The sequence below is a fragment of the Physella acuta genome, unplaced genomic scaffold, assembly GCF_028476545.2.
Source record: "Physella acuta isolate Inbredline_101_S28 unplaced genomic scaffold, ASM2847654v3 ptg000466l, whole genome shotgun sequence".
Taxonomy (NCBI): domain Eukaryota; kingdom Metazoa; phylum Mollusca; class Gastropoda; family Physidae; genus Physella; species Physella acuta.
This window is the reverse complement of record NW_026731985.1, coordinates 908,400-936,304: the sequence shown is the minus strand read 5'-3', so window position 1 is coordinate 936,304 and position 27,905 is coordinate 908,400. Positions and strand designations below refer to the sequence as shown.

The 27,905-nt window shown below is 39.5% G+C and overlaps 1 protein-coding gene across 1 annotated transcript; it reads right to left on the bottom strand.

The window, feature by feature from the left end:
• Positions 1–25: 25 nt before the first annotated feature.
• LOC131943759 (zinc finger protein 608) lies at positions 26–27,905 on the bottom strand. The gene is made up of 6 exons (XM_059304018.1): positions 27,348–27,905; positions 18,420–19,260; positions 15,647–15,878; positions 13,929–14,016; positions 8,382–11,836; positions 26–1,980 (listed from the first exon to the last, which is right to left on the bottom strand). The coding sequence occupies exons 2-6, from the start codon at positions 19,116–19,118 to the stop codon at positions 1,919–1,921; spliced, it is 4,536 nt and encodes a 1,511-aa protein (XP_059160001.1). The 5' UTR covers positions 19,119–19,260; positions 27,348–27,905; the 3' UTR covers positions 26–1,918.

Sequence of the window (27,905 nt, the reverse complement as noted above, 5' to 3'; positions counted from 1 at the left end):
ATTATTTGAAAATCTTATATTTATTTAGTAAAGAAAATGCTGCTTAATGACGTTGAAAGAAAATAGCATCCAACTAATGTCCACTATATATACACATGGTACAGTCTACACGTGATGAAGTCAGTGATTGAAAGACTAAAAGATTCCACAAGAACCCTTTAACAAAATCAATGAAAGCGTGTGAGGAAGGAATCATTGAACAATCTACAGCAAATACTGAGTGATACAACATCACACTTGGGGGGGGGGGGGGAGAGAAGAGACATCTACCAGATTTAACATCACATCCACATCACCATTGGGGGGGGGGGAGAAACATCTTAAACCAGATTCAACACAGCATCCGTATCACCACATCTACACAGTTAAAATACTACAACATCATAACTCTGGTTAGACACCAGATTCAACACTCCATCCACAATTTAAACTAGTACCACAACATCAGCATCTAAACTGAAACACACTAGGATCATTACCACTAATACATCACCATCTGCCCCTATTATCATACTATCTATCAAAACCACAAAACACCATCAATTTTAAAATGAAATTCAATATCTTTACAAAAACATAGTTTGAAAATAAACCAACACATTTCAATATAAAGTTTGTATACATTGTTTTTCAATGTGAAATCACTGACAGTTCATTTATACAAGTAAATACAAAAATATACCCAAACAAAAATTGGCTATAAAATCAAGTAAGAAAAACTACACTAGGATATCAGAAGTCCTTTGCATTAAATAATTAGTCTTCTAAATAAATTCAACCAATGTATGAAGTAGCATAAAAAATGATTTAAAATTATTTAGTTATTGTGTGATGAAGTTGTAGGGATGGAGCTATAAACACAGCCCCCAACTAGTTGTTATTGCTGAATTGTGTACACAAGCGTTATGCCTGTCAGTATTGCATATGGTGGTGTGACCACACAACAACTCTACTCTAGAATCAACTTAAGTACAAAGCCTTTATGCTGCCTCTCATGAACAAAATCATTGAACAAAGCAAGTCTGTGATGAGGAGAAAGTTTGATGTCAGGAGAAAGTTTGATGTCAATGTCAGGGCTGCTTGCCGCTCACATCACAATCATTACTTTCTCATTAAAATTACATTGTGTATATTTTCTTTTATTTGCCTGCTGTGGCACATTAATAACACAATTAGCAAACATAAATGATTGTATGGCAACTCTAAATATTAGAATCAAAGGAAGCATATTTGAACTGTCAACGCAGTTAAAAATTAATGTAAAACACTTCAAGGAAACCTCCAGCTGATGACTAAATTATTAGCACAGGCTGAAAAAGACATACACCATCTGTAAGTCCAGCTGTCTTTATGCTGTCTTTCTTATCATTATAAAAATTAGAAAACTATTAATAGAATTAGAACGTTTTGAGCATGTTTCTTTATAATCCAACTAACATTAATTACATTTAGACAAATACATTTTTAGTCCAAGACAAACAGAAATAATTTCAATGTACATCTGCAGGGTGATGTAGCACTCAGATTCTTGGAACAGACTTCCATATGTGATCGCTCTTAAAACAAAGAGGAAGAGTTTCTAACTAAAGTATAAGAAAAAAACTCAGTCTTATGCTCAATCCAGTTTCAATATGAAATGGTTGGAGGACAACCACAGAAATCACATGGTAAAACTAATTGCTGACTCAACACATTCAAGAGGTCATACAGTTCAGGACAACATTTTATACAAGCTCGTTAAGTCCAACTGCTTATTAAATCAGAAGTATAAATTCAAGTTTTCATTATTCCATGTATGTAATGTTTACGCAGGTGTATAGTGTGCCCAGCTTTATGTCTATGGGTCAGTGTCCACCTGTGCCTACAGGTCAAGTGGTCCAACTTTGTGCTTATTCTCTTGTCCAGCAGGAGATGACATTTACTTTGGTGCAGGGGGTGGGGCAGGAAATGGTAGTGATGGTGCAGCAGGATGAAACATGGCTGAAACAAATAGAATTTTTTATTCAGTGACATAAGTATCACACACTTGCATAACAAAGTATCACACACTTGTATAACAAAGTATCACCAGTATGTAGCTATTACAAGTCTAATGAACTGAAGTATACTTTTATTCAAATGTATGCAAATGGTATGAAAACTATTGTAACTTAGTGTAACAAGTAAGCTACATGTCAACACACAGCATCAAAAGGACCAGGGACAAAACTACCAAATAAAAACAATCCAGGCAAACTGGCCCTGGCATATAAAGAATTTTTTAAGGCTCTTGACAAACTGGCAGACAAAGAATTTTTTTTTAAGGCTAAAGAAATATTGCTCTTGACAAACTGGAAGAATTTTTTTAAGGCTAAAGAAAAATTGCTCTTGACAAACTGGAAGAATTTTTTTAAGGCTAAAGAAATATTGCTCTTGACAAACTGGAAGAATTTTTTTAAGGCTAAAGAAATATTGCTCTTGACAAACTGGAAGAACTTTTTTAAGGCTAAAGAAATATTGCTCTTGACAAACTGGCCCATCAAACAAAAAAATTGAGCACTTGGCAAATTTCAACAAACACTAACACATAAAATAGATTTAAAATGTGGACAAGTCCCCATAGCTTAGTGTAATGAGTGAGTTTAATGACCTACAGGATCTTTGTACTCCATGAAATATATAATGGGAACTTAGTTCATAGCTTAAAGTGTTGCTAGAGCTTTGGTAGCCTTATGTATGACAGAAGCTGATTAACTTATGACAGCAGCTTAATGAACAGCAAGAAATTAATATGCTGTGGGAGCTTAATTAATCAATGAGAGAGGATACATGCAAGACAATAGCCTAATATTCAGAATAAGTCTACGGTAATGGGGGGCGGGGAGGAGTTTAACCCATTACAGGAGCTTAATGGGGGGGGCGGGGAGGAGTTTAATCCATTACAGGGGCTTAATGAACCGTGAGGGCAAAGTTTATGACAGGAGATTAATTTTCAGCTGAAACAATACCAGACGAGAGTTTAATGTTACGTGGGAGTTTAATGCGAGTTGAGAGCTTAATGCAAGACTAGACAATGAACAACAGTTTATGACATTAAATTCCTGTATGTCTGGCGAGAGTTGTCGGGAGATATACGGGAGACACAATAACATGGGAGACATACGGGAGACATAACATGGGAGACATACGACTGGGTTCTGCTCGGGAACGTTAAGGACGTGTTGTACGAATCAAGAGACCGGCTGTAACTCAGCAGGCTATCGATAAACGGGTTAAAAGTAGACTACAGTACACATGCAGTGATCAGCTACTGATAAGCTTTGTCGTGCTTGCTCATGCAACACGTTTGGAAGAGACGTTTATAACTTAGAGGTTTCGTCCACAACAGCCCATCAAAAATAAATGTCAGAAATATTTGTGTAAGGTTAGCCTGGCCACATACACCATGGGTAGGGTGGGGTTTAGACCTGTAGATCGCACGGAGTAAGCTGTTGTCCTGTTGTTTACGAGAGGCACATTATCTCTTACTGTTAAGTATAAGTTGACGATAGAGATCAAATGAATAAAAAAAACTTTTCTTTTAGATTTTAGACCAAACGAAAATGTGTAAAGTAAGTGGTAAAATAATCAATGTCAGCCCACTAGGACGTAAGCGCCGACCTATCTATATAAAACAGCGTGTGTGTTAATTTAAAACACACCAAGTGTGTGACGATGTCACCTCTCAGACACGTCATACCACGCTCATAGATAGACCCGTCCAGAAATGAAAATTTTTTTTTTTTGGGTGTCGATTTCAACACCCGCCTCTCACGCCATTACGCTGGAGCCTCTCCTTTCTTCCCCCACCCCTCCACTCAATATATCGCATGACTCGGCTCTGGTGCCCCTGGCTCAGTTATTAATTGAAGCACAAAGTTAGATCTTAAACTGGAACGTAAACATGTTATTTGCCGGTGTTAATATCTCACAGTATTTGGGACCATCCCCCAATCCTAAGCACACACTCCCCACCCCCAAACACACACTCCCCACCCCCAAAGACACACTAACCAGCCCTAAACACACACACTCCCCACCCCCAAACACACACTCCCCACCCCCAAACACACACTCCCCACTCCCAAACACACACACATACACTCCCCAAACACACACACACACTCCCCACCCCCAAACACACACACTCCCCAACACTAAACACACACACACACTCCCCAACACTAAACACACACATAAAAGCGTCCCTCGTGGCTCTCGGCTTAAGATGGTAGCCACTGTTGATTCAAGTCTAGCGAGCGAGCGAAGGCAAGTTACCAAAGCCTTTAGCCATACGCTAAGAAATGATTTGATCGTTTCACCAAGACGTTATTGACAGAGTTTCTTCCAGGCATCTCTTCGGGGGGGCGAAGCCCCCCCGAAAAATTTTTACCGCCCCCCCGAACCAAAGGAAATTTATATAATTTATATAGAAAAAATATACTTTTAACAGTGTCCGCCCCCCCGAAGAAAGTTTACCGCCCCCCCGAAGATTTCAAGTGCCCCCCCGGAGAAAAAAGTCTGGAAGAAACACTGGTTATTGACCTGCAGTTGTTGACTGACTGGGAACCAAGAAGAGGTGGGGAGGGGGAGGAGAAGAGAATATATTGTATATAAAGTTTAAGCCTTTACAAATCAACCTCGGTAAGCTGAACGCACCCAGCTGCATTAATCCCTGAATTAAAGTTAATCGGGTTTGCAACTTTCAGATTAGCATTATTCCTAATGGTGTCTTTTTCGGTTTGTCTTTTTTTAATCGAGCATACCGAGACACAACCTAATGTATGTTGGGGGGGGGTATCATTAAATAGAAAACATGTCTGGATGTCATGACACGAGGAATATGACACGTTTAGCCATACACCATTGTTTACTTGACGCGGATCAACATCAGCGGGCAACGCGAGCTCTCCCCCCCCCCCCCCCCCATCCCCCTTATTTTCCCCCAAATTACCCACTTCGCGTTGAAAAGATGGAAAGAAAAAGATAAAAATAGGAAATAGAGACACGAGGAAAGAAGCAATACAACAGCTAATACGTAGTGATAGAGCGTAAGTCTGGCCTCTGTGTACTACAGTACTGAACCGTAAGCTAAATATAGAAAAAATAAAGGGTCTGTGTGTTCTGTAGGCCAATATAGACGTGAGTAGGCTACTTTAGGGCCTTGAGTGGTATAAGTCTACGACAAAATATACCAACTGTACACTAGGCTACTATGTAGTGTTGGTATTTCATCTGTACCAGCCGAGCATACGAGATAAAATCACCACCAACCAGATGGCTTATAGCTTCTCTGGCTATCGGAGAGCGAAATGTGTGGTGTGCCGTCTGGCAAGTAGGACAGGCATGAGGTGTGTTCTCCCGCTATTAGCGCCGCAGGCAGTTGGCGCAGGGGGCGAGAAACGACAATAATTGACAATATGATTCATGGATCATAACAAAACGTGACAGTAGGTGGGTCCACAATCATGGCCCATCTCATGTGTAACAATCAATCCCGTCCCACGTTTAACAATCAATCCCGTCCCACGTTTAACAATCATGGCCCGTACTACGTTTAACAATCATGGCCCGTCCCACGTTCAACAATCATGGCCCGTCCCACGTTCAACGTTTAACAATCATGGCCCGTCCCTCGTTCAACAATCATGGCCCGTCCTACGTTTAACAATCATGGCCCGTCCCTCGTTTAACAATCATGGCCCGTCCTACGTTTAACCATCATTTTTGTCTTTCCGTGGTATGACTAACTTAGCAGGTATCTGAAAGTAGAAGGTGGTCATGGTCACACTCCATACAGCAGGTAAACGGCAGGCCAAGACCTACAAGTCCACATTCCCGCCAAAAATTAACAGCTCGTCAGTTGACATTATGCATGACTTGGTTGGTTTATCGGGTATAACTGTTTACGTTAAAACGCGAGCTCTGTACCGTGGTTATGTTGGTACGCGGGGAAAAAAAATTACAGGGGGAAAAGTTACAGAAATAAAATCAGTTTTTGCTAGGGAAATAAAACTAACAGAAAAAAAAGTCACAATAAAAAAAACTTTTATGGGGAAAAGTCAAAAAAATGTTATAGGAAATATTTTAATTTCCTGTTGAGAATTGTAAAAATTGTAGATGTTTATACATGTTTTTAAAACTTTAATGGCATTAGCACTTTCTGATTAAATATTACATAAATGTGTTAAATTCCATGTAAATATACATTTGTGACTTATTTCCTGTGACTTTTTTTAATAACTTGTTTTCTCTATAACTTATTTTCTGTAACCTTTTTTCGTGTGACTTTTTTTTTTCTACAATCACTTTTGTTAAAACACTATCCCTATCATTTTAAGCTGGTTTTTTTCCCCGGCATTTTTGTAAACAGACCAACGAACTAAAAAACAATGAAACTTGACATAATTAAAAATATGACTAGTCTGACCCGTGACACAATGGTGTCTGAACTAACGAGATGATACTCAATGAACCAGCCATACTGGACACCACCCCCATGTCCGTCTGATTTGACCAGACCTATCAAAACTCCTATCATCAGACACGCCAGCCTGGAGGGGAAAATATTGCTAAAGGAGAATAAAAAAACTTGCCATAGAGGGATCAATATCTTCATCAAATAACCTCACCCCCCCCCCCACACACACATCCACACCCTACACACATCCGATTAATCTGTCTGACGTGTTACACATTTCTTCACACTGAAATCACAGGGGCTGGGTGAAAGTGGGGGGGGGGGGGGGGCGTTATACAGCTAGAGGGAGGAGTTGACGGCTTGATGTAATAAAGAATTATTGCTGCATCTAATTCACAGCCTAAGTAAACTACTGGCAGCAACAACATGGGAGGGGTGATAACGAGCAGTTAGGGTGGGTGGGGGAAGGCTGGGGATGGGTGGCCAAATACATAGGGTGGGGGGAAGGCTGGGGATAGGTGGCCAAACACATAGGGTTGGGGAGGATGGGGATGGGTGGCCAAATACATAGGGTGAGGGGCTGGGGATGGGTGGCCAAACACATAGGGTTGGGGGCTGGGTGGCCAGGCACATAGGGTAGGGGCTGGGGAAGAGACCGTGCACTTTGGGGGGAGGTAGGGGATTAAGATTGAGCAGTTGAGAAGGGGGGGGACTGGTTAAGGGTAAGACGGGAAGGGGTGTGTGAAAGTGAGCAGTTAGACAAAGAGGGAAAGAATTCTATGGTGCCACACGTAGCAGTGGCAGCTAGGACGGAGAAACCCTCCACACTTTGGGCTAATCACTGGCCACGGCTTAGATTGGCACGCCAGGGGGGGGGGGGGGGTGAGGAGAGGAGAGGATACCTCCTGCCCAGGAGTCAATCAATACCACCAGCCTAAGTGGAAGAGGATCAAGTAAGACGGAGGGAGGGGGGATTAGAGCTCACACGCAACACTCGCAACAAGTAAATGTTGCTCAAACTCACGCCTGCCACCACCAGTTAACTTGTAACGACTTTATGGACTCAAGTTTTTTGCTCACTTTTTGGGAAAGTAAATGAAAAACAAAACTCAAAACTTAGCATAAGAAAAAAAAAATTTTAAAAATGGGTCAGTTTAAATAAAAGACGAAAATTAACTTTAATTAGGTCTGTTTACCAACATATAATTGGGCCTGTCACATAAACCAATGTTTAGGGCTGTCACATAAACAATGTTTAGGGCTGTCACATAAACAATGTTTAGGGCTGTCACATAAGCCAATGTTTAGGGCTGTCACATAAACAATGTTTAGGGCTATCACATAAACAATGTTTAGGGCTGTCACATAAACAATGTTTAGGGCTGTCACATAAACCAATGTTTAGGGCTGTCACATAAACAATGTTTAGGGCTGTCACATAAAACAATGTTTAGGGTTGTCACATAAACAATGTTTAGGGCTGTCACATAAACAATGTTTAGGGCTATCACATAAACAATGTTTAGGGCTGTCACATAAACAATGTTTAGGGCTGTCACATAAGCCAATGTTTAGGGCTGTCACATAAAACAATGTTAGGGCTATCACATAAACAATGTTTAGGGCTGTCACATAAACAATGTTTAGGGCTGTCACATAAACAATGTTTAGGGCTGTCACATAAAACAATGTTTAGGGCTGTCACATAAACAATGTTTAGGGCTGTCACATAAACAATGTTTAGGGCTGTCACATAAACAATGTTTAGGGCTGTCACATAAACCAATGTTTAGGGCTGTCACATAAACAATGTTTAGGGCTGTCAAATAAACCAATGTTTAGGGCTGTCACATAACCAATGTTTAGGGCTGTCACATAAAACAATGTTTAGGGCTGTCAAATAAACCAATGTTGTACAAGATGTGTTTAAAGGTTTACTCACCACTGTAGGCATCAGGTGGGTAAAGAGGTGGGAAGCTGCCCACCAGGTGTGTGTGATGGTGAGTGTGGACATGTCTCTGGGTGGGTGGGGAACTGGAGTACTCCCTCTGTTTGTCCTTCACCTTCTCGCCTGTATGCCCAGGGGAGGGGGCGGTGGCTGAAGACTCTGCCCCAGGCTTGCTGGGCGCAGGGGAAAGTACTCCTGAACCACTGCGACCTTTCTCCTGAAGCTCGTGTATTTTATGCACATTAGCAGTAGGAAATCCAGCTGGCTCCAGGTTCTTGTCCACATCAGGGGAAACAACTAACTTCCCGTCAGTGATTTTATCCGGGTCCAAGGGAACTCTATAGCCCAGGTAGGCTGGGGCTGCAGCGTATCCAATAATGTGAGAATTGAGTGTTGCTGCTCTGTACATGGGGTGGTAGTAGGGGGCATAGGGGAAGCCTGCACCAGGGGGCGCTGGGATGGTGGCCACCATGGGAACTGGTAAGGGGGAGGCTAGCTGGAGAGATGAGCTGACTAAAGGAATGTTAGCTGGGTTGGGCTGACTAGGGCCAGACTTGTCTAAAGATGAAGATGGTGGTCTAGAGCCAGGGTTCTCCTCCTTGATGTCAAACCTTCTGGAATCCAGAATCCCCACACGTGAATCTGGCCGAGACACATCTTTAGACGTGACAACCTCCTTTTTTATCATGTCGTGTGGGATGAGGTCCATGGGCTTGGGATCCTGTCTGGACGATGCAGACTGACCAGGGGAACCACGACTTGAGTTGGTCAGTTCTGGGGGTCCTTTACGCTTTTCTTGACGCTGGTTCTCAAACATTTTCTGTTTTTGAAACATCTGTGTGCGCAGGTCGTTTTGCTGCTTGAGCATCTGGTAGTCCTGGTACTGGTGCTGCTGGTCGTGGTGGTGCGCCATCTGAGACTTGAGCTCAATGTTCTCCTTCAGGATCTGGTGGTTCTCAGTTTGTTTGTCCCGTAGCGCCTGCTCCCTATCGTCATGGCGCCGGTCTTCTCCACTAAAGCCCATGGACCTGTTCATCTGTGCTGCCCCTGAAGGTGTTTGCTTCCCTGAGTTGTCCTCCATGCTATTGGGGTTCTCCTGCTGCTGTTGTTGCTGCTGCATGTGTCGCTTCTGCTGCTCCATCTGCTGCTGGGCAAGCATCTGGGCGTGGTAGGGTTCCAATGAGCCGGGGCTGTAGGAAGCCAGGTACTGCATGGTTGCTGGTGATACACCATAGTGGGCGTAAAAGTTCAAGAAAGACTTCTGCTCCTCCTCTTGAGCTGACCTGCCAGCATCTTTCTTGTCACTGGGCTCATTGGATCTTTTCTCATCACCATTTTCTTTCTTCATGCCGCCTTTGGGCATGGTAGGGGAGGACATCTGGGGGCTCAGGTTGTGAGGGAGATAATTGGTTGGCCCTCCGTAGTAGTACATGTTGCCAAAGTGCTGAGTACTTGAGCCCATGTGTGAAGGGCCATTCATCTGGCCCTCTTTCTTTGAATCTTTCTTTGGACTGTCTTGTGAAGGGGGAGAGTTGCTATCATTAGCATCTGATATATCAGAATAAGCTGGGCTATGGACATCTTCATTGATGGTTGACTTGTCCAAACTTGTGGACAGAGGGAGGGAGGATGGAGGAACAGCCAGCCGGGAGCCACCAGTGAGTGGAGAGTCTGGGTTGACTTTGTGTAGTTTGGGAGAGTCTTGTGAGGACTGGAATGGTGAGCACACAGACTTTGACCCCTCAAGGCCAGGACTGGAAGCTTCAAATTGTTTGGACGGATTTGAATTTTTTATCACAGCTGACCTATCAGATTTGTCCTCCTGAGGTATAGACTCTGCAGGTAAACTGTCTTTCCATTGGGGCTTATGGCCCACACAACTCACAGGGGTAGTAGCTGGACTGTTCCTCTCCTTCTTTTTCTTCATTTTCCGCGACTTCTCTCTGTTGAGATCTGCTAATGCAGGACTCAGTGTTGAGTAGTCCCCCATAATTGTAGGTTTAGGTTGTATGGGTTTGAGTGCTGGGTTATGGGCTTGCATAGATGAGGACAAGTTTGTAGGGTGGGCGTGTCCTGAGACCTGAGGGGAAGGGGCTGGAACTATTGGACGAGCTGTGGCAGTTTTACAGAAGGCAGTCCCCTTCCCCGCAGACTGCCTGTCTACTGAGATGGACATGCCAACAGCTGAGGTGGTCACCGTGTTGGTCAGTGTGGATGTTGGCAAGCCTACTGCTGCTGAGCTCATGAGGGGGAGGGTCTGCGCTGAGACCAGCCCCAGGGTGGTGCTGGTGTGGGACACCAGGGACACGCTCATGGAGGAGAGCTGGTACACCTGTGAGGTGATGGGGGACTTGAGGGTGGTCACCAGGGGGACTGTTAGACTGCTGGTGTTTACAGCTCCTGCCATTACAGATGGGTTGCTGGTATTTACAGCTGTTAGAGCTGGACTGATGTTTACAGCTCCAGCTGTCTGGGATAAACTGTTTGTGTTTACAGCTCCAGACAGAGCTGGACTACTGCTTACAGCTCCAGCTGTTAAAGCTGGACTACTGGTGTTTACAGCTCCAACCATTAGAGCTGGACTACTGGTGTTTACAGCTGTCAGAGCTGGGCTGCTGGTGTTTACAGCTGTCAGAGCCGGACTGCTAGTGTTTACAACTCCAGCTGACTGGGGGATACAAGGCACTGTAGGGGGTACATCAGGCTTCCTGGCTGATGTGTTTAAGGTGGGGGAGGGGCAGTGGGTCAGGACGACCTGCGGCTCAATCTTGACAGCAACAGCCCCACCTGGCTCTGGGTTCTCCTCAGCCCTAGAGCAGCTGCTGACCTCAGGTTTGTTGGCTTTGTTGGCTATTTCTTTCAGTGGAATGTCATCATCCAGGGAGTCCTTAGAGTCGCGGTCAGAGCTTCTCTGCTCATCCTTCAGTCTCTGCCTTTCTTTGGCTCTCATTCTCTCTGACCTCTCAGACCTCGTTGTCATTTCTTTTTTCTCACATTTCTCCTCTTCCTCCTCCTCTTCCTCTTCATCTTTAGCATCATCATTCAAAGAATGTTTACCATGAGCATGAGTTCGATGGTACCGTAGCCCATTCATGTGTTTATATTTTTTATGACAGTTAGGCTCAGGACAAATGATGTACCCATCTGGCGTGGGGCTTTCAGTCACCCCTCTAGAACAGGAGCGACTTCGTTTGGGTTTCTCACAGTCCACTTCATTAACCCGAGCCTTCCTCTTCAAGTTGAGGCTGCTGATGTCAGACTTGGCAGGGCTGGGTGGGGCTGTGAAGTTGCTGCTAGCACTGTTCACTGTCCCTCTACGCCCTTTACGCAGCCTCCTGCCCTCTGGTAGCCTCTCACTCAGCTGTGCAGTATTTCTACAGTTGCGCTTACCTCTGCCTTTAGGGGCCCTTGATTCAAAATCACTTACTGGGGATTCACATCCACTTGGTCTGGAAAACAAGAAACAGTTCTATTGACTACGTTACATTTTAATATTCTTTTACTTGATATGAATGCCTAAATATCAGCTAATAACTTTATACTGTAATTTTCTTACTTTTGAACTATCTGCATGAGACCAAACTAATAGCCTGTTTCAAGTACATTAAACAAATATTTTATGCTACAACTATTTCACACACTAATGCCTACAACTGATAAAGCAAATCAATATCAGACTAAATTGTTTATGCTATCCTTTATTTCAACATGTATGTATTAACACTGCGCCATTGCTAGCTGCTGTATCTACCATATTGCCAACTTTCCACCAACTAAGCTGGCTGCCATAAACACTTCTATGCCTATAACTACCATATTTCCACTGTTCTACCCACTATGCTGATGCCACTAGCCATAAACACTTCTATGCCTATATCTACCATATTTCCAATGTTCTACCCACTATGCTGATGCCACTAGCCATAAACACTTCTATGCCTATATCTACCATATTTCCAATGTTCTACCCACTATGCTGATGCCACTAGCCATAAACACTTCTATGCCTATATCTACCATATTTCCAATGTTCTACCCACTATGCTGATGCCACTAGCCATAAACACTTCTATGCCTATATCTACCATATTTCCAATGTTCTACCCACTATGCTGATGCCACTAGCCATAAACACTTCTATGCCTATATCTACCATATTTCCAATGTTCTACCCACTATGATGATGCCACTAGCCATAAACACTTCTATGCCTATATCTACCATATTTCCAATGTTCTACCCACTATGATGATGCCACTAGCCATAAACACTTCTATGCCTATATCTACCATATTTCCAATGTTCTACCCACTATGCTGATGCCACTAGCCATAAACACTTCTATGCCTATATCTACCATATTTCCAATGTTCTACCCACTATGATGATGCCACTAGCCATAAACACTTCTATGCCTATATCTACCATATTGCCAAAGTTCTACCCACTATGCTGATGCCACTAGCCCTTCCATGCCTGCTATTTCTGGTGATGTGCCAGCAATCAATTGGCCTGACCAAATTGTATTTTGCTTCCAATCACACAGCTGCTGCCAAGAGGAGATAAATGTGTTACCCAGCCCTTAATTCTGGCCAATGCAGAAAACTCTAGAGGCCATGTGGCCATCAAGTGCTGCTTGTAAATAAGCTTTGAATAATACAAGGCAGAAACTGGCAGGTTTATCATACCAAATAATATCAGAGTGGAGTGGGAAAAATATGCAGGATTTCTGATACAAGTGCTAATGGAATATTGAAATGTAGATAGGCTATGGCAGAAGAGATGTGTCGTAATACAGAATTCATACATAATTTGTTTACATTAAAACAAGGACTGCTACTGTTTAACTAAATAGATAGCCTGTAAGTTTTACTGCCAGATCTAACTAGCATGTTCTACTGAGTACGAATTAATGACTTTTAAAATTTATGTCAACATGACGACATTCTTGCCATCAAGTTCAAGTTGCATTTGCCAACTTAACATGCATCTAATTAAGTGTAACATTTTCAAATGTAATGGAGAGTCAGTGTAAGGTGAGAGAACAGTCAAGGTTCAGGGAAGTCGTAGGTTTGAGGGAACAGTCGTAGGTTTGAGGGAACAGTCGTAGGTTTTAGGGAACAGTCCTAGGTTTTAGGGAACAGCCCTAGGTTTTAGGGAATAGTCATAGGTTTGAGAGAAGAGTCATAGGTTTGAGGGAACAGTCAGTGGTTTGAGGGAACAGTCATAGGTTTAAGAACAGTCATAGGTTTGAGGGAACAGTCATAGGTTTGAGGGAACAGTCATAGGTTTGAGGGAACAGTCATAGGTTTGAGAGAAAAGTCCTAGGTTTGACAAACAAGGACTAATGCACAGTGTAGTCACTAATCAGATTTACTTAAACCACAACCAAGCTAATCCACACACAATAAGCATACCAGGATAAGCACACAAAAGCTGAAGCCCAAAATCATTACAATATTTTAAAATTTAGCATGGTGTGCAAATATTTCATTACAACGCCAGATGTGCATTAAACATAAAAGAAAAAAAGGTAATTACCTTGGAGGTGCCCAAGCATATCTGGTGGCATCCATTAAAGTACCAACATAGGTTTTACCTCTCCATGTAACATTTACCACCAGCAAGCCTGAAACAACATCACATTATTACACTCAGGCTACAGCTACAGGAGCACTTGTATGTATGTATGTGTGTATGTATGAATACACATCAGTACAGTATAATATTATACACTTTTCTTTTCATACATACACATATATATATACACACACATATGTACATACAAACACAAACACCCACACACATTTACATCATATTATATATATACATCATATATAATATGTATGCATTTGTGTATTTATAAGTATCTATGAAAAGAAACAGATTAATCCTTTCAAGACAAAAGATGCAGATGATAAAAGGCATACAGAAAGATAAAAGAACATAATGTAACTAGCCAATTATTTATTCAGATGGGCTCTGCATGAGAAAATAAAAGTTATCAACAGTGTATGAGCTTGTTGGTGTAGCATAATGAATCAATGTGTAACATTCTGCTGTATGAAATACATTCACAAGTTGTTTCTCTTCTCTTACATGCAGCCATTTTTAAAATTCTCATTCCAGCAGCGCTCTCTCTTCAGCCAGACATGAATTGGTGCCATTATACTGAATATTCATTCTTTTAAAAAAACGAATGCTTGATAACAAATCCTTTTACTATTCCTTTTGCTTCCTTTGGGAGAGCTAAGATTACATTTCTTAGATTCACACAAATTTCTTTCAGCTCATCCTGCTTTTAAAAAAAAATTTTTTTCCCTTGCCTGTTCTTCCCAACACCCCCCCTCCCCCCACCCCTCCCTACCCCACTTCAACATTCTGCTTATTTTTTATTTTGGCATTGCTTTCATGTGATAACCATATTTTTTCAAGATTTATGGAAGCTGGTTTCAGCTTCATTTTTTTATTCACATTTTAGAATTTTTAAAACGGCATCAGTTATTTGAAGACGCATATTTAAAAGTAATCAGGGAATCCAAAACCGTAAATAAACAAACTAATTAAAGAACTAATTACAACATAACTTTGTTATCTAGAAGGTTCATAAATTGTATAGTGTCAGCTGAGCCTTGTGAAAGCTAATAATAGAACAACACACTTTTTATGACAATCTCCCATCTCTTGAATTGTTAATTAGACCAGACTTGTAACAAGCACTCATCTAACTAGCAATTCATACACTCTTGTTATAACATAACTTAGCACAAGCTTTAGACTAAAATATGTCATGGATCATTAAAATTTCATAGCAGCGTAAGAAGAATAGAGGCTTTCTTAGTATTCTCTATGGTTGAATGCTACATCTTGCTTACTTTGTCTTGCCTAAACTCAATATCTAAAATAATTTTATAACTGCTGACTTTCCTAACCTTAACACCAGGAGTAAGTACAATTCTGACTTTCCTAACCTTAACATAATGATAAGTAAATGTACAAGCAAAAACTATTCTGTTTTAATTTTCCATGAGGTCTAAATTTTGAAATTATCATGTAGATGCAGATTATTGTTAGATGCATGTAATTATAATAATAATCTAAAAAAAAATATTAATTTAGATTGGTTTTTTACGACATCTTCAAGTTGAATTGACTATATTGAAACATTAAAGAAAGTATCCTTTCAAATTTAAGAAAAAGACTTTAAAAAAAAAATGAGTATTGCTTTCAGAGTAAAAGTTTGTTATCCAAAAACTTACCATTATCCGTCTCCTTCCATACAATCCCCTCCAGCCCCACACTGGTGCCAGGCTCGCATGGGCCGAGACAGTCCGGCTCTGTAAGGAGACCAACACTACAAGCATCCACAGCAACACTCCGTTTCTGTGGTGCTTCAGGTTGGCCTGATGGTTGTTGGGGTGGTAGTAGCATGGATGGTGAGGTGGAGGTCAATTGAGGTTGTGGGGATATAGCTGTTTCAATGCAGTCAGCCTGAAGAAAAAAAACACTCAAGGTTGTATTTATAGTTGTCAGCCTAAAGAAAAAAACTTTGTGGGTTGTATTTGTAACTGTTTCTATGCAGTCAGCCTGAAGAAAAAACACTAAATGTTGTATGCTAGGATATGGCAGCTAAGTACCTCTTACAAAGACAACAGTCAACTAAACTGTTCTGACAACTAATGTGGCAATAGTACACATCTGTACATTTGTTCTCACCATAAACTACCCTCACACAATGTCAATCACACAACAACTCTGACTTTTTTTTTGCTCAATGTAACATGTGTAACATCTGAACACACAAACAGCAATACATTCAACAACTGTGTAGATAGTTTGTGAGCATTACCAACAAGGTAACCAATAGAATTATTCAATGGTCAGATTAAGATTGTTTGACTTAAGAGAGGTTCACTTTAGAATAGTTGGCTGTAGAGTGGTTGGCCATATTGGTAAAGAGAGTTGAACAAATAACCAAAGCTTAAAGATAAAGTGTACAGGTATTTAGGTCACAGCACACAACACCTCACAGAACTGATCTGCCCCCTTAAATATGGAGGGATACCTTATCCAGTATAATACACTTATCTCATCTGTCCCATTAAATGTGGGTGGATACTTAATCCAGTATAATACACTTATCTCATCTGTTCCATTAAATGTGGTGGATACCTAATCCAGTATAATACCTAGATCTCTTCTGTCCCATTAAATGGGGGGGGGGATACTTAATCCAGTATAATACACTTATCTCATCTGTTCCCTTAAAGTTAAAAATAATAATAAAACTATAGACCTATAAAGCAAACAATATTTCAAATTGACTTTGTTTTTAATGAACATTAAATTTCTATTTGTAGATGTTTAACTTTCAGAACAAGGAGAATCTGGACTTAATGCTTGTGTTACCAAAAACTGTTACCAAAAACTTAATGTATCTCCTGACTCAAGCTAAGATTTAAGAAATGAAAAAATTGCACTAATAACTTGAAACTACTTCTGGCCAAATTCAGTTGGAAGGAAGATAACACAGCCTGCTTGACATTTTATCTTTGACAAGATCCTCTTTCATATCTGGTTAACCCCATAAATGTGTGGAAGCTTCAATGTCTTTATCATTGTCAATGTGTGTGTGTCAGTTTTCAGTGTAAATATAGTTCACTGCCATGTTGAAAAAGACCAGCTATCAAGTGACACCTTTCTGGTGGTAGTAATTCCACATCTGAACTGAAGTGTGATAGGCAGGTGAATCAGAGATGTGTAGTGTGTTGGACTCAGATTTCACCTGGACTGCTCTGACTTTACAATGACTTAATCCTGTACCTCTTTCTATGTAGCGTGTTGAAAAACACTTTAAACTCTTTGTTTAAAATGTGGGCCATAAAGATTGCTGCCATATGTACAAATGACATTGAGATGTAACAACCCCAAAAACAGATTGCTTCTGATCCATCAACAAAGTAATGTAATCAACCAAAAACACATTGTTACTAATGTTACTGTTCCACTGTTTATGTAATATAACCACCCCAAAAACTGATTTGTTACTGTTCCACCCCAAATACTAATTTGTTACTGTTCCACTGTTTATGTAATGTAACCACCCCAAAAACTGATTTGTTACTGATCCACTGTCTATGTAATGTAACCACCCCAAATACTAATGTGTTACTGTTCCACTGTTTATGTAATGTAACCACCCCAAAAACTGATTTGTTACTGTTCCACTGACCCTGTACCACAACTCTATGTTTCTCCAAAGTAAGTTTAGACATTAAAAGCTAGAGCATAGTTTTCAGGTTAAAAATTACTTCCAAAACTGAGATAGGGCATATAATTGTATCTCTCATGTTACCAAAGTTTAGTGTTAAAGGAGTGAGACAAAATATGGTGTAAGTTTATAATAAAACAGTAGCTTGTATGTCCAGGCTAATGTGACATACATGATAAAGTCACATGAGGAAAATGTGATGCATTTGTTTAAAAAAGTTTAATAATAAATAAGTAAATAAGATTGTTTAATATTCTTAAGTTCTTGTTTACATTATAATTTATAAGTTCCTGGTGGTATATTTATTATAGTCTGATGCTGAATATTATTTTATTTTGCAGAATAAATATAATAAATACTTCATGCTATAAAGTGAGAAATCAGCTTTATACAAAATCAATGTAATAAATACTCCAGCTATAAAGTTAGAAATCAGTGTAATTAAGCATTTAATGTTGGAAATAAAAACCCAGTTTCCATTTAATTATTTATGCAAACAAAAAAAAAATATTTTTGAATGGCAGCCGAAAATGAATCAATAAAATTAATAAAAACAGTGTTTTTAATTTTGGATTAAATTTGTTTTACTCATAAGAGAATAGCTAGGTAGGAATTCGTATCACTGAACTTAGTGTAAAATATAGGGAGGTGTAATTTCATTTTTTAGATTTTCTTAGTTGTCAGATGGTGTAGGAGTGAAGGAAAGTTTAAAGTGCTTTGACATGAATGACTAGAAACAACAATGAAAAAGAAATTAGTACCTTTTCAATCTTTAACTTCTTTGGGGGAAGTTCAATTTTATCCTCAACCTTGGCATTAAATTCATAGGGATCATGAAGTGGGTTTTCCCTTTTGACATGAACAGTATCCCCAGGTCTAGGTTCAGACGTGAGACTAGAATTACTACCACCTGAGTTTGTAGAGGTGACAGGTGTGAACATCTGCGAGCCTGCATGGGATGGTGAGCAAGAAAGATTGGATGCTGGGCTTGGTGCTGAAGATTGACAATTATCTGGCTTGGCTTTTATGTCTTTGCCCTTCTTGTTTGCTGCTGCCTTAGATTTGGGGGACTTCCCATCTTTACTTTCTGTTCCTGTTGGGGTGTGTGTCTTAAGGGGGGATTTGGCTGAAAGGTTTTCAGCAGCTGGTGTGTTTGTGACTGCCTTGAGCAGAGTCACTGTGGGGTTGGTGACTGCCATTGTAGAAGTGACAACCAGCGTGGGAGCTGACGATGTCACTAGAGTCAGGAGAGAAGACTGTGTAGTGCTGCTCATGGCGACCCCACACGATGACACTACAGGGGATGAGACAGCAGGTTTTACCGTGGAAGTTTTGGAAGGTGAATCTGATTTGACAACTTCATGTTTAGAATCAACTTTGTTTATTCCTTTTGTGCGTTTGATTTTCATCTTTAGACCCTTATCCACAGAGGCAACATGTGCCACGTTGTTGCTGCTCATCTTTTGGGGAGTGTGGTGCAAAGAGGGCACCAACAGCAAGAAGTGCCTGTAATGGTTACATATGGCACTACATGAGTGATGTTCCAGGCCGCATCAGCTAACAGTAAGTAACCGGGGACATGTTGAACAACATGACATGTGCCTGCAACAAGAAAGGAGTCATATAACAACAGACAAATACTGGCCAAAGCAACAACAGTTCATGCACCCACTTCCATTCCCATAGGCCTACACTGCACCAGGTTCATACCTAACACAGCAAAAGATTATTGCATCAGTTCTAAGAACTAGGTAACCTTGTAGCCAAACATCAATAAATTATTGCACCTGTATCAATAGAGGTGTACAGTAATACACTCTCTTTTAAGAAGATGCAGCAGTTAAAACCAAAAGAAAAAATAAAGAAACACAGTAGTTACAAGGCAAATAGATCTATGATTTCAAGATTTTCACAAACATTTCTAGTCATAAAAAAACTCATGCAATTAAACTGATTTACTACACAGGTAGATATAAATGTAACTATGGCCCAGATATACCATCCCAGCTAAATCAAAGCTAGTTTTTGAAGGTATTGCTGTACCAGCAGATAAACCATCAATAAAACAACATTGCTTTGTTAGAAAAAATAAACCACCTTCATACTATTCTGCAAGTGAGTAAATACAATAAATATTTTTTTCTATTAAGTAATGGATCAAGATAATCAGACCTACACACTACAGGGGTTATGGCAGTAGCCACAAGAACACATACAGGTGAATATAAGGCCTACATAACACATACAGGGGAATATGGAAGTACAAGAGAATTAGGCCTACTACACATACATGTGAATATGGCAGTAGCTACAAGAGAATTAGGCCTACTACACATACAGGTGAATATGGCAGTAGCTACAAGAGAAATAGGCCTACATAACACATACAGAGGAATAAGGCTGTTGCTACAAGAGAATTAGGCCTACATAACACATACAGAGGAATAAGGCTGTTGCTACAAGAGAAATAGGCCTACATAACACATACAGAGGAATAAGGCTGTTGCTACAAGAGAAATAGGCTTCATAACACATACAGAGGAATAAGGCTGTTGCTACAAGAGAAATAGGCCTACATAACACATACAGAGGAATAAGGCTGTTGCTACTAGAGAATTAGGCCTACATAACACATACAGGGGAATAAGGCTGTTGCTACAAGAGAATTAGGCTGACAAAATATACACAGGGGAATATAGCAGTAGCTACTATTTAATCAGATGGTGGATACCAAAATTTAACTAATATAACAATTAGTACAGACTTTAATAAAATTATTTTTAAAATTGTAATAAAGGTGGATTTTTTTTTAAAGTTGTTATTTGATAAGATTTTACAAACAGAATAAAAGAAACATCAAACAGACAAAATATCTCTTTGCTTGCAATTGCTTAAAGAAATTTTAGCTTTTGCCAGTAAACAAGTGATTTATTTTTTAATCTAGAAAAGCTGAACAGTATAAATAAATGAGCATAATAGTAGTTAGCTTAGTGTATGCTGACTTATAGTTTACAAGACATTTTGTAGTAGTTGTTATTTTTTATCTTCAAAAGGTGCTGTCAATCAAACTTTGAGCAAGTTGAGAAGCAAAAAATAATTAGGTAAATGGTTATCACAGCAAACATGTGAAGGTAAGGTTGTGTACAGTCATGGTGGTGACACACAACATTAATGTGTTGCCTGATATTGATACATGCCTAACTTGTGTGGGTTCCTATTGATTGTCTCACACAGCAATAATGCCGATATTTTTACCCTTAGGATAAGGTTAAGAATGGGGCTGGCAGTAGTTAGTTTAGAGCTTGCGTTATTACCTGTATTATCTATTCGAAGATGTTTTTATCGCCACGCACATTAATATGGTAAGATACATGACGTGACTAAAAAAAGTAATCCAATTTGGATGCATGCTCAGTCATGATGTTAAAACGCTGAAGATATCAAATCCTTACCTATAACCCTAACCTACTTAGTAAGGGCCCCCAAGATGGGTTTTTTCTTAGTAGCTGAATATATTTTAAGTCAAACTTATAGCTTGACCACATACTTGTGTGATACCGTATACACATTTCGACCCCACTTAAAAGAAAAACATGGCTGTGGTGAGGGATGGGGGGGGGGGGTAGATTGCTTCTGAGTCATACATTTGATACTGCGGTATTCGGCGGGAGAGCGTGGAGGCAGGCATAAAGAGTAGACATTAGGAGAACACGACAGCCGCAACATTAAAGAGATGCAAACGATATTTAAATAACCGCATATGATGTCTCTATCACCGATGTCTTCTGACTCTGTCCCCCAGCACCCCTCCCTCCCCCACGCACGTATTTCCCCCGCGTCCCACCAGCCGACCGCGGCAACACAAAGACCACCTCCCTCCCTGTAATCAGGGGGTGAACTATTCACAGGGGCACACAGCTGTTTCGGGAGACGTAACGCAGAAAATGGGAAATTGTTTTGGCTTGTACTAACCCGCCGTCTGGACAAACGATTAGAACATGGGGGGGGGGGGGGGGGGGGGGAAGGAGACGGACCAATGTATAACACCGAGAGGGGGGGGGACCCACTGTACCACACCAAGTAGTCTCCAGAAATAAATCGATCCGTCGGTTATTAAAATGCGGGTATTCAAAACGCTAGCATAATTCAATTTCAACTGATTTGGTCGAGGCTTTCTGTCAATAAGGTGCGATCATGATAAGAATTTTTAAGCCAACGAGCACAATAAAGCCTCCTTAGACCAACATGACTTCTAAACCAGGTCATAATTTCTACACATTTAAACAAACACTGAATGTGTAACGGGAAAGGAGTCCAGTTGAGGTAATGCTAATAGTAATACATTTATTTCACGGTGAAGATTTATCGCCCCCCCTCCCTCTCTCTAACAAATTGTAAAGCATGCATGAAATAGCTTACATTGTATCTGCACAGATTCAGCACTTCTTACTGGCCTTGCAGGCATGACATTGTGGGCACGTAAACGTGTGTAGCTTTAACAAACAGCCCAGCTCAGCGCACTATGGTGTGTAGCTTTGACACGTACAGATTCAACAAACATAATGATGTGTAGCTTTAACCGAGACCAGTTCAGCACACATAATTATGTGTAGCTTTAACACAGACCCGTTCAACATACCTAATTACTAATTGACAATTGTGTGTAGCTTAAATGGTGTATAAATGTTTGGCTAGGCTTGTGAAAAAACAGCTTCAAAACAACACTCGCTACAACAGCGGTTCCCACCATGTGCTACCCATACCCCTAGGGCTATTTGTCGGGTGGAAGTGAGCGTACAGTGTACGCGCATCATTACAGATACAACAATCGTACGTGAAGAACAACACGTAGTTAGATCGGGGGAAACAACAGACCCGAGGGATGCAGACCGAATATCTGCCAAATGCCTTGAATTCCAGCCAGTGGCACCACGTCATGCAGCAGATACTGGCAGAAGTGGATGCAGTAGTTTCTTGTTCGCCATTAAAAAAAAAAAGCCAGCGTGATAGTGTACGAGGAAACACAGGGGTCGTAGTCTTGTGCTGGGCTAAAAGGAAAAAACCTTTTTAATGGGCCGACTTAAGCGCTAAAAAAACAGCTGCTCGGGTCTAATGGCTTACACGTGCTCATCGAATGGATTTTTTTTTCTTATTTGTTTTATTAAATTAAGGGAAAATGGATCTTTTAGAAATTTTATTTTGTGCACAGATTAATATGTTTTATAATATAAAAAACATAGCTAACCATAGAAGTATAAAAATACTTGCTATTGCCCAACTACTGAATATTATATGTAGCGTCACATGCTAGCCTGTAGTGTTTTTTTTTTTTTTGTTTTTTTTTTTTAGCCTGTATTTGTCTGTCGTGTATAAGGTCAAGCCTAACAGTAGAGATAAGCCAAGAATGATTGGTAGGAGATTGTGAAGCGATTTTAAACAGAACTACCAAGCAGAAATTTCTGCGATACGCAGGAAGCACTTATGTACGGGATGTGAGGTGACAAAGAAAAAAAAATAAAGCCAAGTGTTTTTTTTTATCCTGGTCATAATTAAGTTCATGCCACCACACTCGAGGCCCTTACTTGGTACAACTACTGTACTGTAGACATGTGTTCACTCAGGCCTATACTTGGTACAAGTACTGTACTGTAGACATTTGTTCACTCAGGCCTATACTTTGTACAACTACTGTACTGTAGACATGTGTTCACTGAGGCCTATACTTGGCACAACTACTGTACTGTAAACATGTGTTCATTCAGGCCTATACTTTGTACAACTACTGTACTGTAGACATGTGTTCACTGAGGCTCATACTTGGTACAACTACTACACTGTAATAAATTGTCTATATAAGCCAATCAGCGGTGATGTGGGCAGAAATCACCAGTTGTTTATTTATGTTGTATTTTAAGCAATTGAACGAATAAGTACACGCGTTTAGTCAACAAATGATTTTAAACAAAACTAAATGAACATTTTATAGACTATATACCCCCCCCCCCCTTTTCCACACACACAAAACACGCAGATAAAAACTCTACTCAGATTAAAGAAAGAGAAAGCAACACGGCACGTACACATTTACAAGTAGATCACGCACAAGGACGACTACACACCGACACGGCAAGGCGAGATGGTTTCTAACCAGCCACCGACCTCTGACCCTGTGGCCCTAGTCTTGTAGGGGTGTGGAGCTATTGTTCACATTCTGACTGACAGTTGTAAAAGGTTTACAAAATGACCGTCGGGATTGCTGACAGTAGGCTTTGATTTTGTTGGCAACAGTAGTAGGGAAAGGAAGGGGGGGAGTAAAAAAAAAACACTGCGAGTTACGGTTTGTGTACCTGGTAGTTAACGATTTTTCCAGTCGCTAGTTAGACAAAAAGGATGGACTAAAACAACGAACCAAAACCTAAGCGCTAACAATTGAAAGATCACTATTTCGATACCCTTAAGGGGGGGACCGGTACTTAATTTTTATTTTATTAAAGATCAGCAATTGAACATTGTCTACATAGCTAAAACAAAGATATTGATATGTTTTAAAGATAACATATCTCAAACATGTTGAGAACAAATGTTGAACCCCAAAAAGTTGAGTTTATATGTATTTTTATATGCAATTTTGTATGCTAAAAATCTCAGTACGTATAAGACATAATAACACACAAAGTAAAAGCCACATTTAGAAATGGTTACAGAACAAACTGATAGAAGGATGTTTAGATTAAACACAAACTTTTTAAAATATGAATTTTTTTCAAAGTCACTTAGAAAAAAGAGTCTTTGTGGAGAGACATGAACTTTAAACAACCATAAAAATTAAATAAAGAAAGGTATCATTAAAAGCTTCTATCAGTTTGCAGAACAACCTATATTGTAAAGACTGTGCAAGTTTCACTGTATTCTGTAAGACAGTTTTTAATATTTCTTCTCTAGAAAATTTGGAGTAGGCCAAAAAGTGTCAGTGCTTATTTTTGTAAAAAATAAAATGTTATCAAAACTAGGCATCTATAAACACTAAAATAAGTATTTCAACACATTTTTGAGTACAGTAGATTAGTTCAAGTAATTGATGGGATGTTAGAGTTGCATTAGACTATTAAATATACATAGGCAAAAAGATAATGAAATTGCGATTTTTAAGTACTGGTCCCCCCTTAAAGTATCCATTTTAAATCAATTACGTGAGCCACTAGATTTATTAAACAAAACATCACGGCTTTTTTTTTTATTTACAGACGGTAAAATTTGTTTAAACTTGACAGGCAGCTTTTTAATAATCTAACCCAGGCTATAGATCTACATTTAGTTTTTGAAAGATATTTTGGGTGTGTTTTTGCGTGTGGTATGGAGGGGTCTTTGGGCATGTGTGAGAAATGAGCGATGGTATTTCTGCCCGTATGTGTGTGTGGGGGGGGGGGGGCTGAGTATGAGGGGGAAAATCAGCAGTGCTTTGGTTTGAGTGATGGTATTTCTGTATGTCCCACTGGACGACAGCGGTTAAATAATATTAATCACAATTTATAAAGCTGTACAGCTATACACAGTTATTTAAAACAAAAACACTCGGAGTCTAGCCTAACTAGTCTTTAGTTAACTAAAACTTCTAAAACTGTTTAACCACGGCTATTGAAAAGAATTCTAAGACAGGAATGTTTTTTTTAATTATTTAGTAAATACGAAAACATTAAACAAGCGCAGCGTCCCCCCCCCCCCCAACATGCTATTTATTTAACTAATAACTCGACAGCAAACTAAAATCATTACCGACCAAAACGAGACAACCAGCTACTCCCCTTCTCCACACAGCGTTCGTGTCGATCTGACTGAAGCATTAACGATCAGAGAGGCAGGCCTCAGCCTTCATGTTTTCCTCCTTCGGTTTCGCTCTTTTTTTTTCTTTTCAACAAAAATATGACAGGATCCACCGGATGAGGCGCTTCCCAAGATTTGTTTCTTTAAGAACTTCAAAAGGCTAAATGAATAGCCAACTAATTTCAATTTCTCATGACTTTCTTTAAACAAAAAATGTAGTACGTATCGGCTTTCATCCATTAAAAAAACACTTCACGCCTCGTTTAGTTCGTATTATTGCGGGGAAAAAAAACTAATCGCCAATAATGTTTAGTCCGCCATTCAATGGCCTATAAATCAAGTAGAATATAATCCGTTTGCTTGCATAAAAACTGGAATTTTAGGCTCGGGGTGGTCTATCAGTACTAATTAAAATAAGATATAGACTAGATCTAGAATCTAGATTTAGATTTGTAATTTCTAAAATTAGATTTCTTTGCGAGAAAAAAAAAGCAGGCGTATGTCAACTACAGATATTTAAAACCATCGTTGTTTTGTTTTTTTTAACTGAGATTTTGAACTAAACTTGATGTAGATTTCTAGATCTGGTAGAGCTAGATCTAGATCTAGATCCTGTTCGTATTTTTAAAAAATTACAGTGACTTAGATCTAGAATCTACAACTTTTTATTATTACTAAATAAACCCCCAACAACATTAAGAAAATTTGGTGTGAAATAGCCTGCGGGCTTATTAGAATTAGCATATTGGGAATGTAGTTAAGCCTAGGTCTATTAACATATTTATAAGCATGTAACCTACAGGCATAATATGATAATAGGCTTATTAAGATTATTCATGTCCCAACTGGTCCCATATTTTATTTTCTATTTTAAGTAACCTGTGAAGTATTATAAACTGAATGGGCCTAAGTAACAAACAATAGTGAGCTAGAATGTAATAATTTTAGCAATGCCAACTATGTTAGGCTTGTTTAGTGAGATTAATTAACTCCAATATAAAAGTAACTTTATTGTAGCTAGGCTATAAAGTATAAATAGGTCTACCTAAAGGACCAAATTATTTATTTTACATTGAACTTCAATGCATAAATGTAAGGCATAGACAAGAACATTTACTACTATTACTAGATCTAGATAGGACTGTGATTAATAAATTGAATATAGGGGGGGGGCTAACTGGAGTATACAAGCCCTGGGTGTAATATATAGTAGATCTAGATTTATATATCAAAGACACATAAGCCTAGATAGTGTAATACAGGACTACAGATAGTATATCATAGGCCTATTCAAAACCATAGGGCACTTTAAATTAGCCAATTTTTTTTAACTTCATCAATCTTAGTCCATTAGGGCGTTAGGCCTATAACCTAGAATTATATTATATAATATAATAATAGGACTAAACTAAAGGGCCTAATTTTAAAAGGTTAGCATTTGTTATCTAATCCAACGTATTGCCTATGCCTACTACGATGTTAATAGTTAATAATTTAATATAGCCTAGATCTAGAATCTAGGATTATTCTAGAATATTTTTTTTTTACTTGGGCCGTCTTAGCTTTGTAGGACTTAAGGACTTAGGCTTCTGAGTACAACAACCTCATAGTCCCATATTCATATAGAAATCTAGATCTAGAAATCTAGTAGATCTATAGTCTAACTAGAAACTAGAGTCTAGATAGAAAGATAAAAATTTAAAAAGGCTAGACTAGGCCTAAACAAAAAGTTTTCCAAAGTTTTTAAAAAAAAAAATTTTCAAATGATATAATTAGGCCCTATAATAATTACTCAATTTCACAACTGTATTAAACTTTTAAACTAAAATATTGTAGCTACAACTCACTAAAAATATATAATAACATACCATGCTTTTCTAAATCCAAAAGATTGTGCCTTCTTTGTCCAAAACTACACCTCTTCCTCTATCCGCTTTCGTTGTTCCATCTCTGAGCCTAGGGCTTGAGGTGACTGACACTAACACATGCAGGCAAATGTGTCAGTCAGCGCTTCAGCTAAAGATAATCCAATTAATTCTAACGCTAAACAGTAAAATGTGTGTAGGAATATATTTAAAACAATATAAATCCAATATTTTTTCGAAACCGTTGGTTAAAACACACTTAAATGCACGGAGCACACTACGCCAATCAACACACTGGAATCCATTTCACCTAACTAGTTTCTAGCGTAGTGACGCCAGTACACTCGGTTGTAGTAGGATCGCTGGAGCGTGGCAATCCACTTCTCACTTCATCACACAGAAACGTCGTTATAATGCGAATCTATCTGGAAATGAAATATTTATAAACACTAGTATCACTCGTATCATCAACGCCGTGTTACGATTGCACAATTAAAAACGTTTTATTTTAAAAAGGTAACAACTGTTCTAAATATAACCAGGAAACGCTTTGCGTAGCTG

Excerpts from the sequence above, each read along its gene's own strand:
- LOC131943759 (XM_059304018.1), bottom strand. The coding sequence starts at position 19,118 with ATGAGCAGCAACAACGTGGCACATGTTGCCTCTGTGGATAAGGGTCTA. Across the intron at positions 14,017-15,646 it reads ATGGAAGGAGACGGATAATG|GCTTGCTGGTGGTAAATGTT; the intron begins GTAAGTTTTTGG and ends ATGTTGTTTCAG. Across the intron at positions 1,981-8,381 it reads CCCACCTGATGCCTACAGTG|CCATGTTTCATCCTGCTGCA; the intron begins GTGAGTAAACCT and ends TATTTGTTTCAG.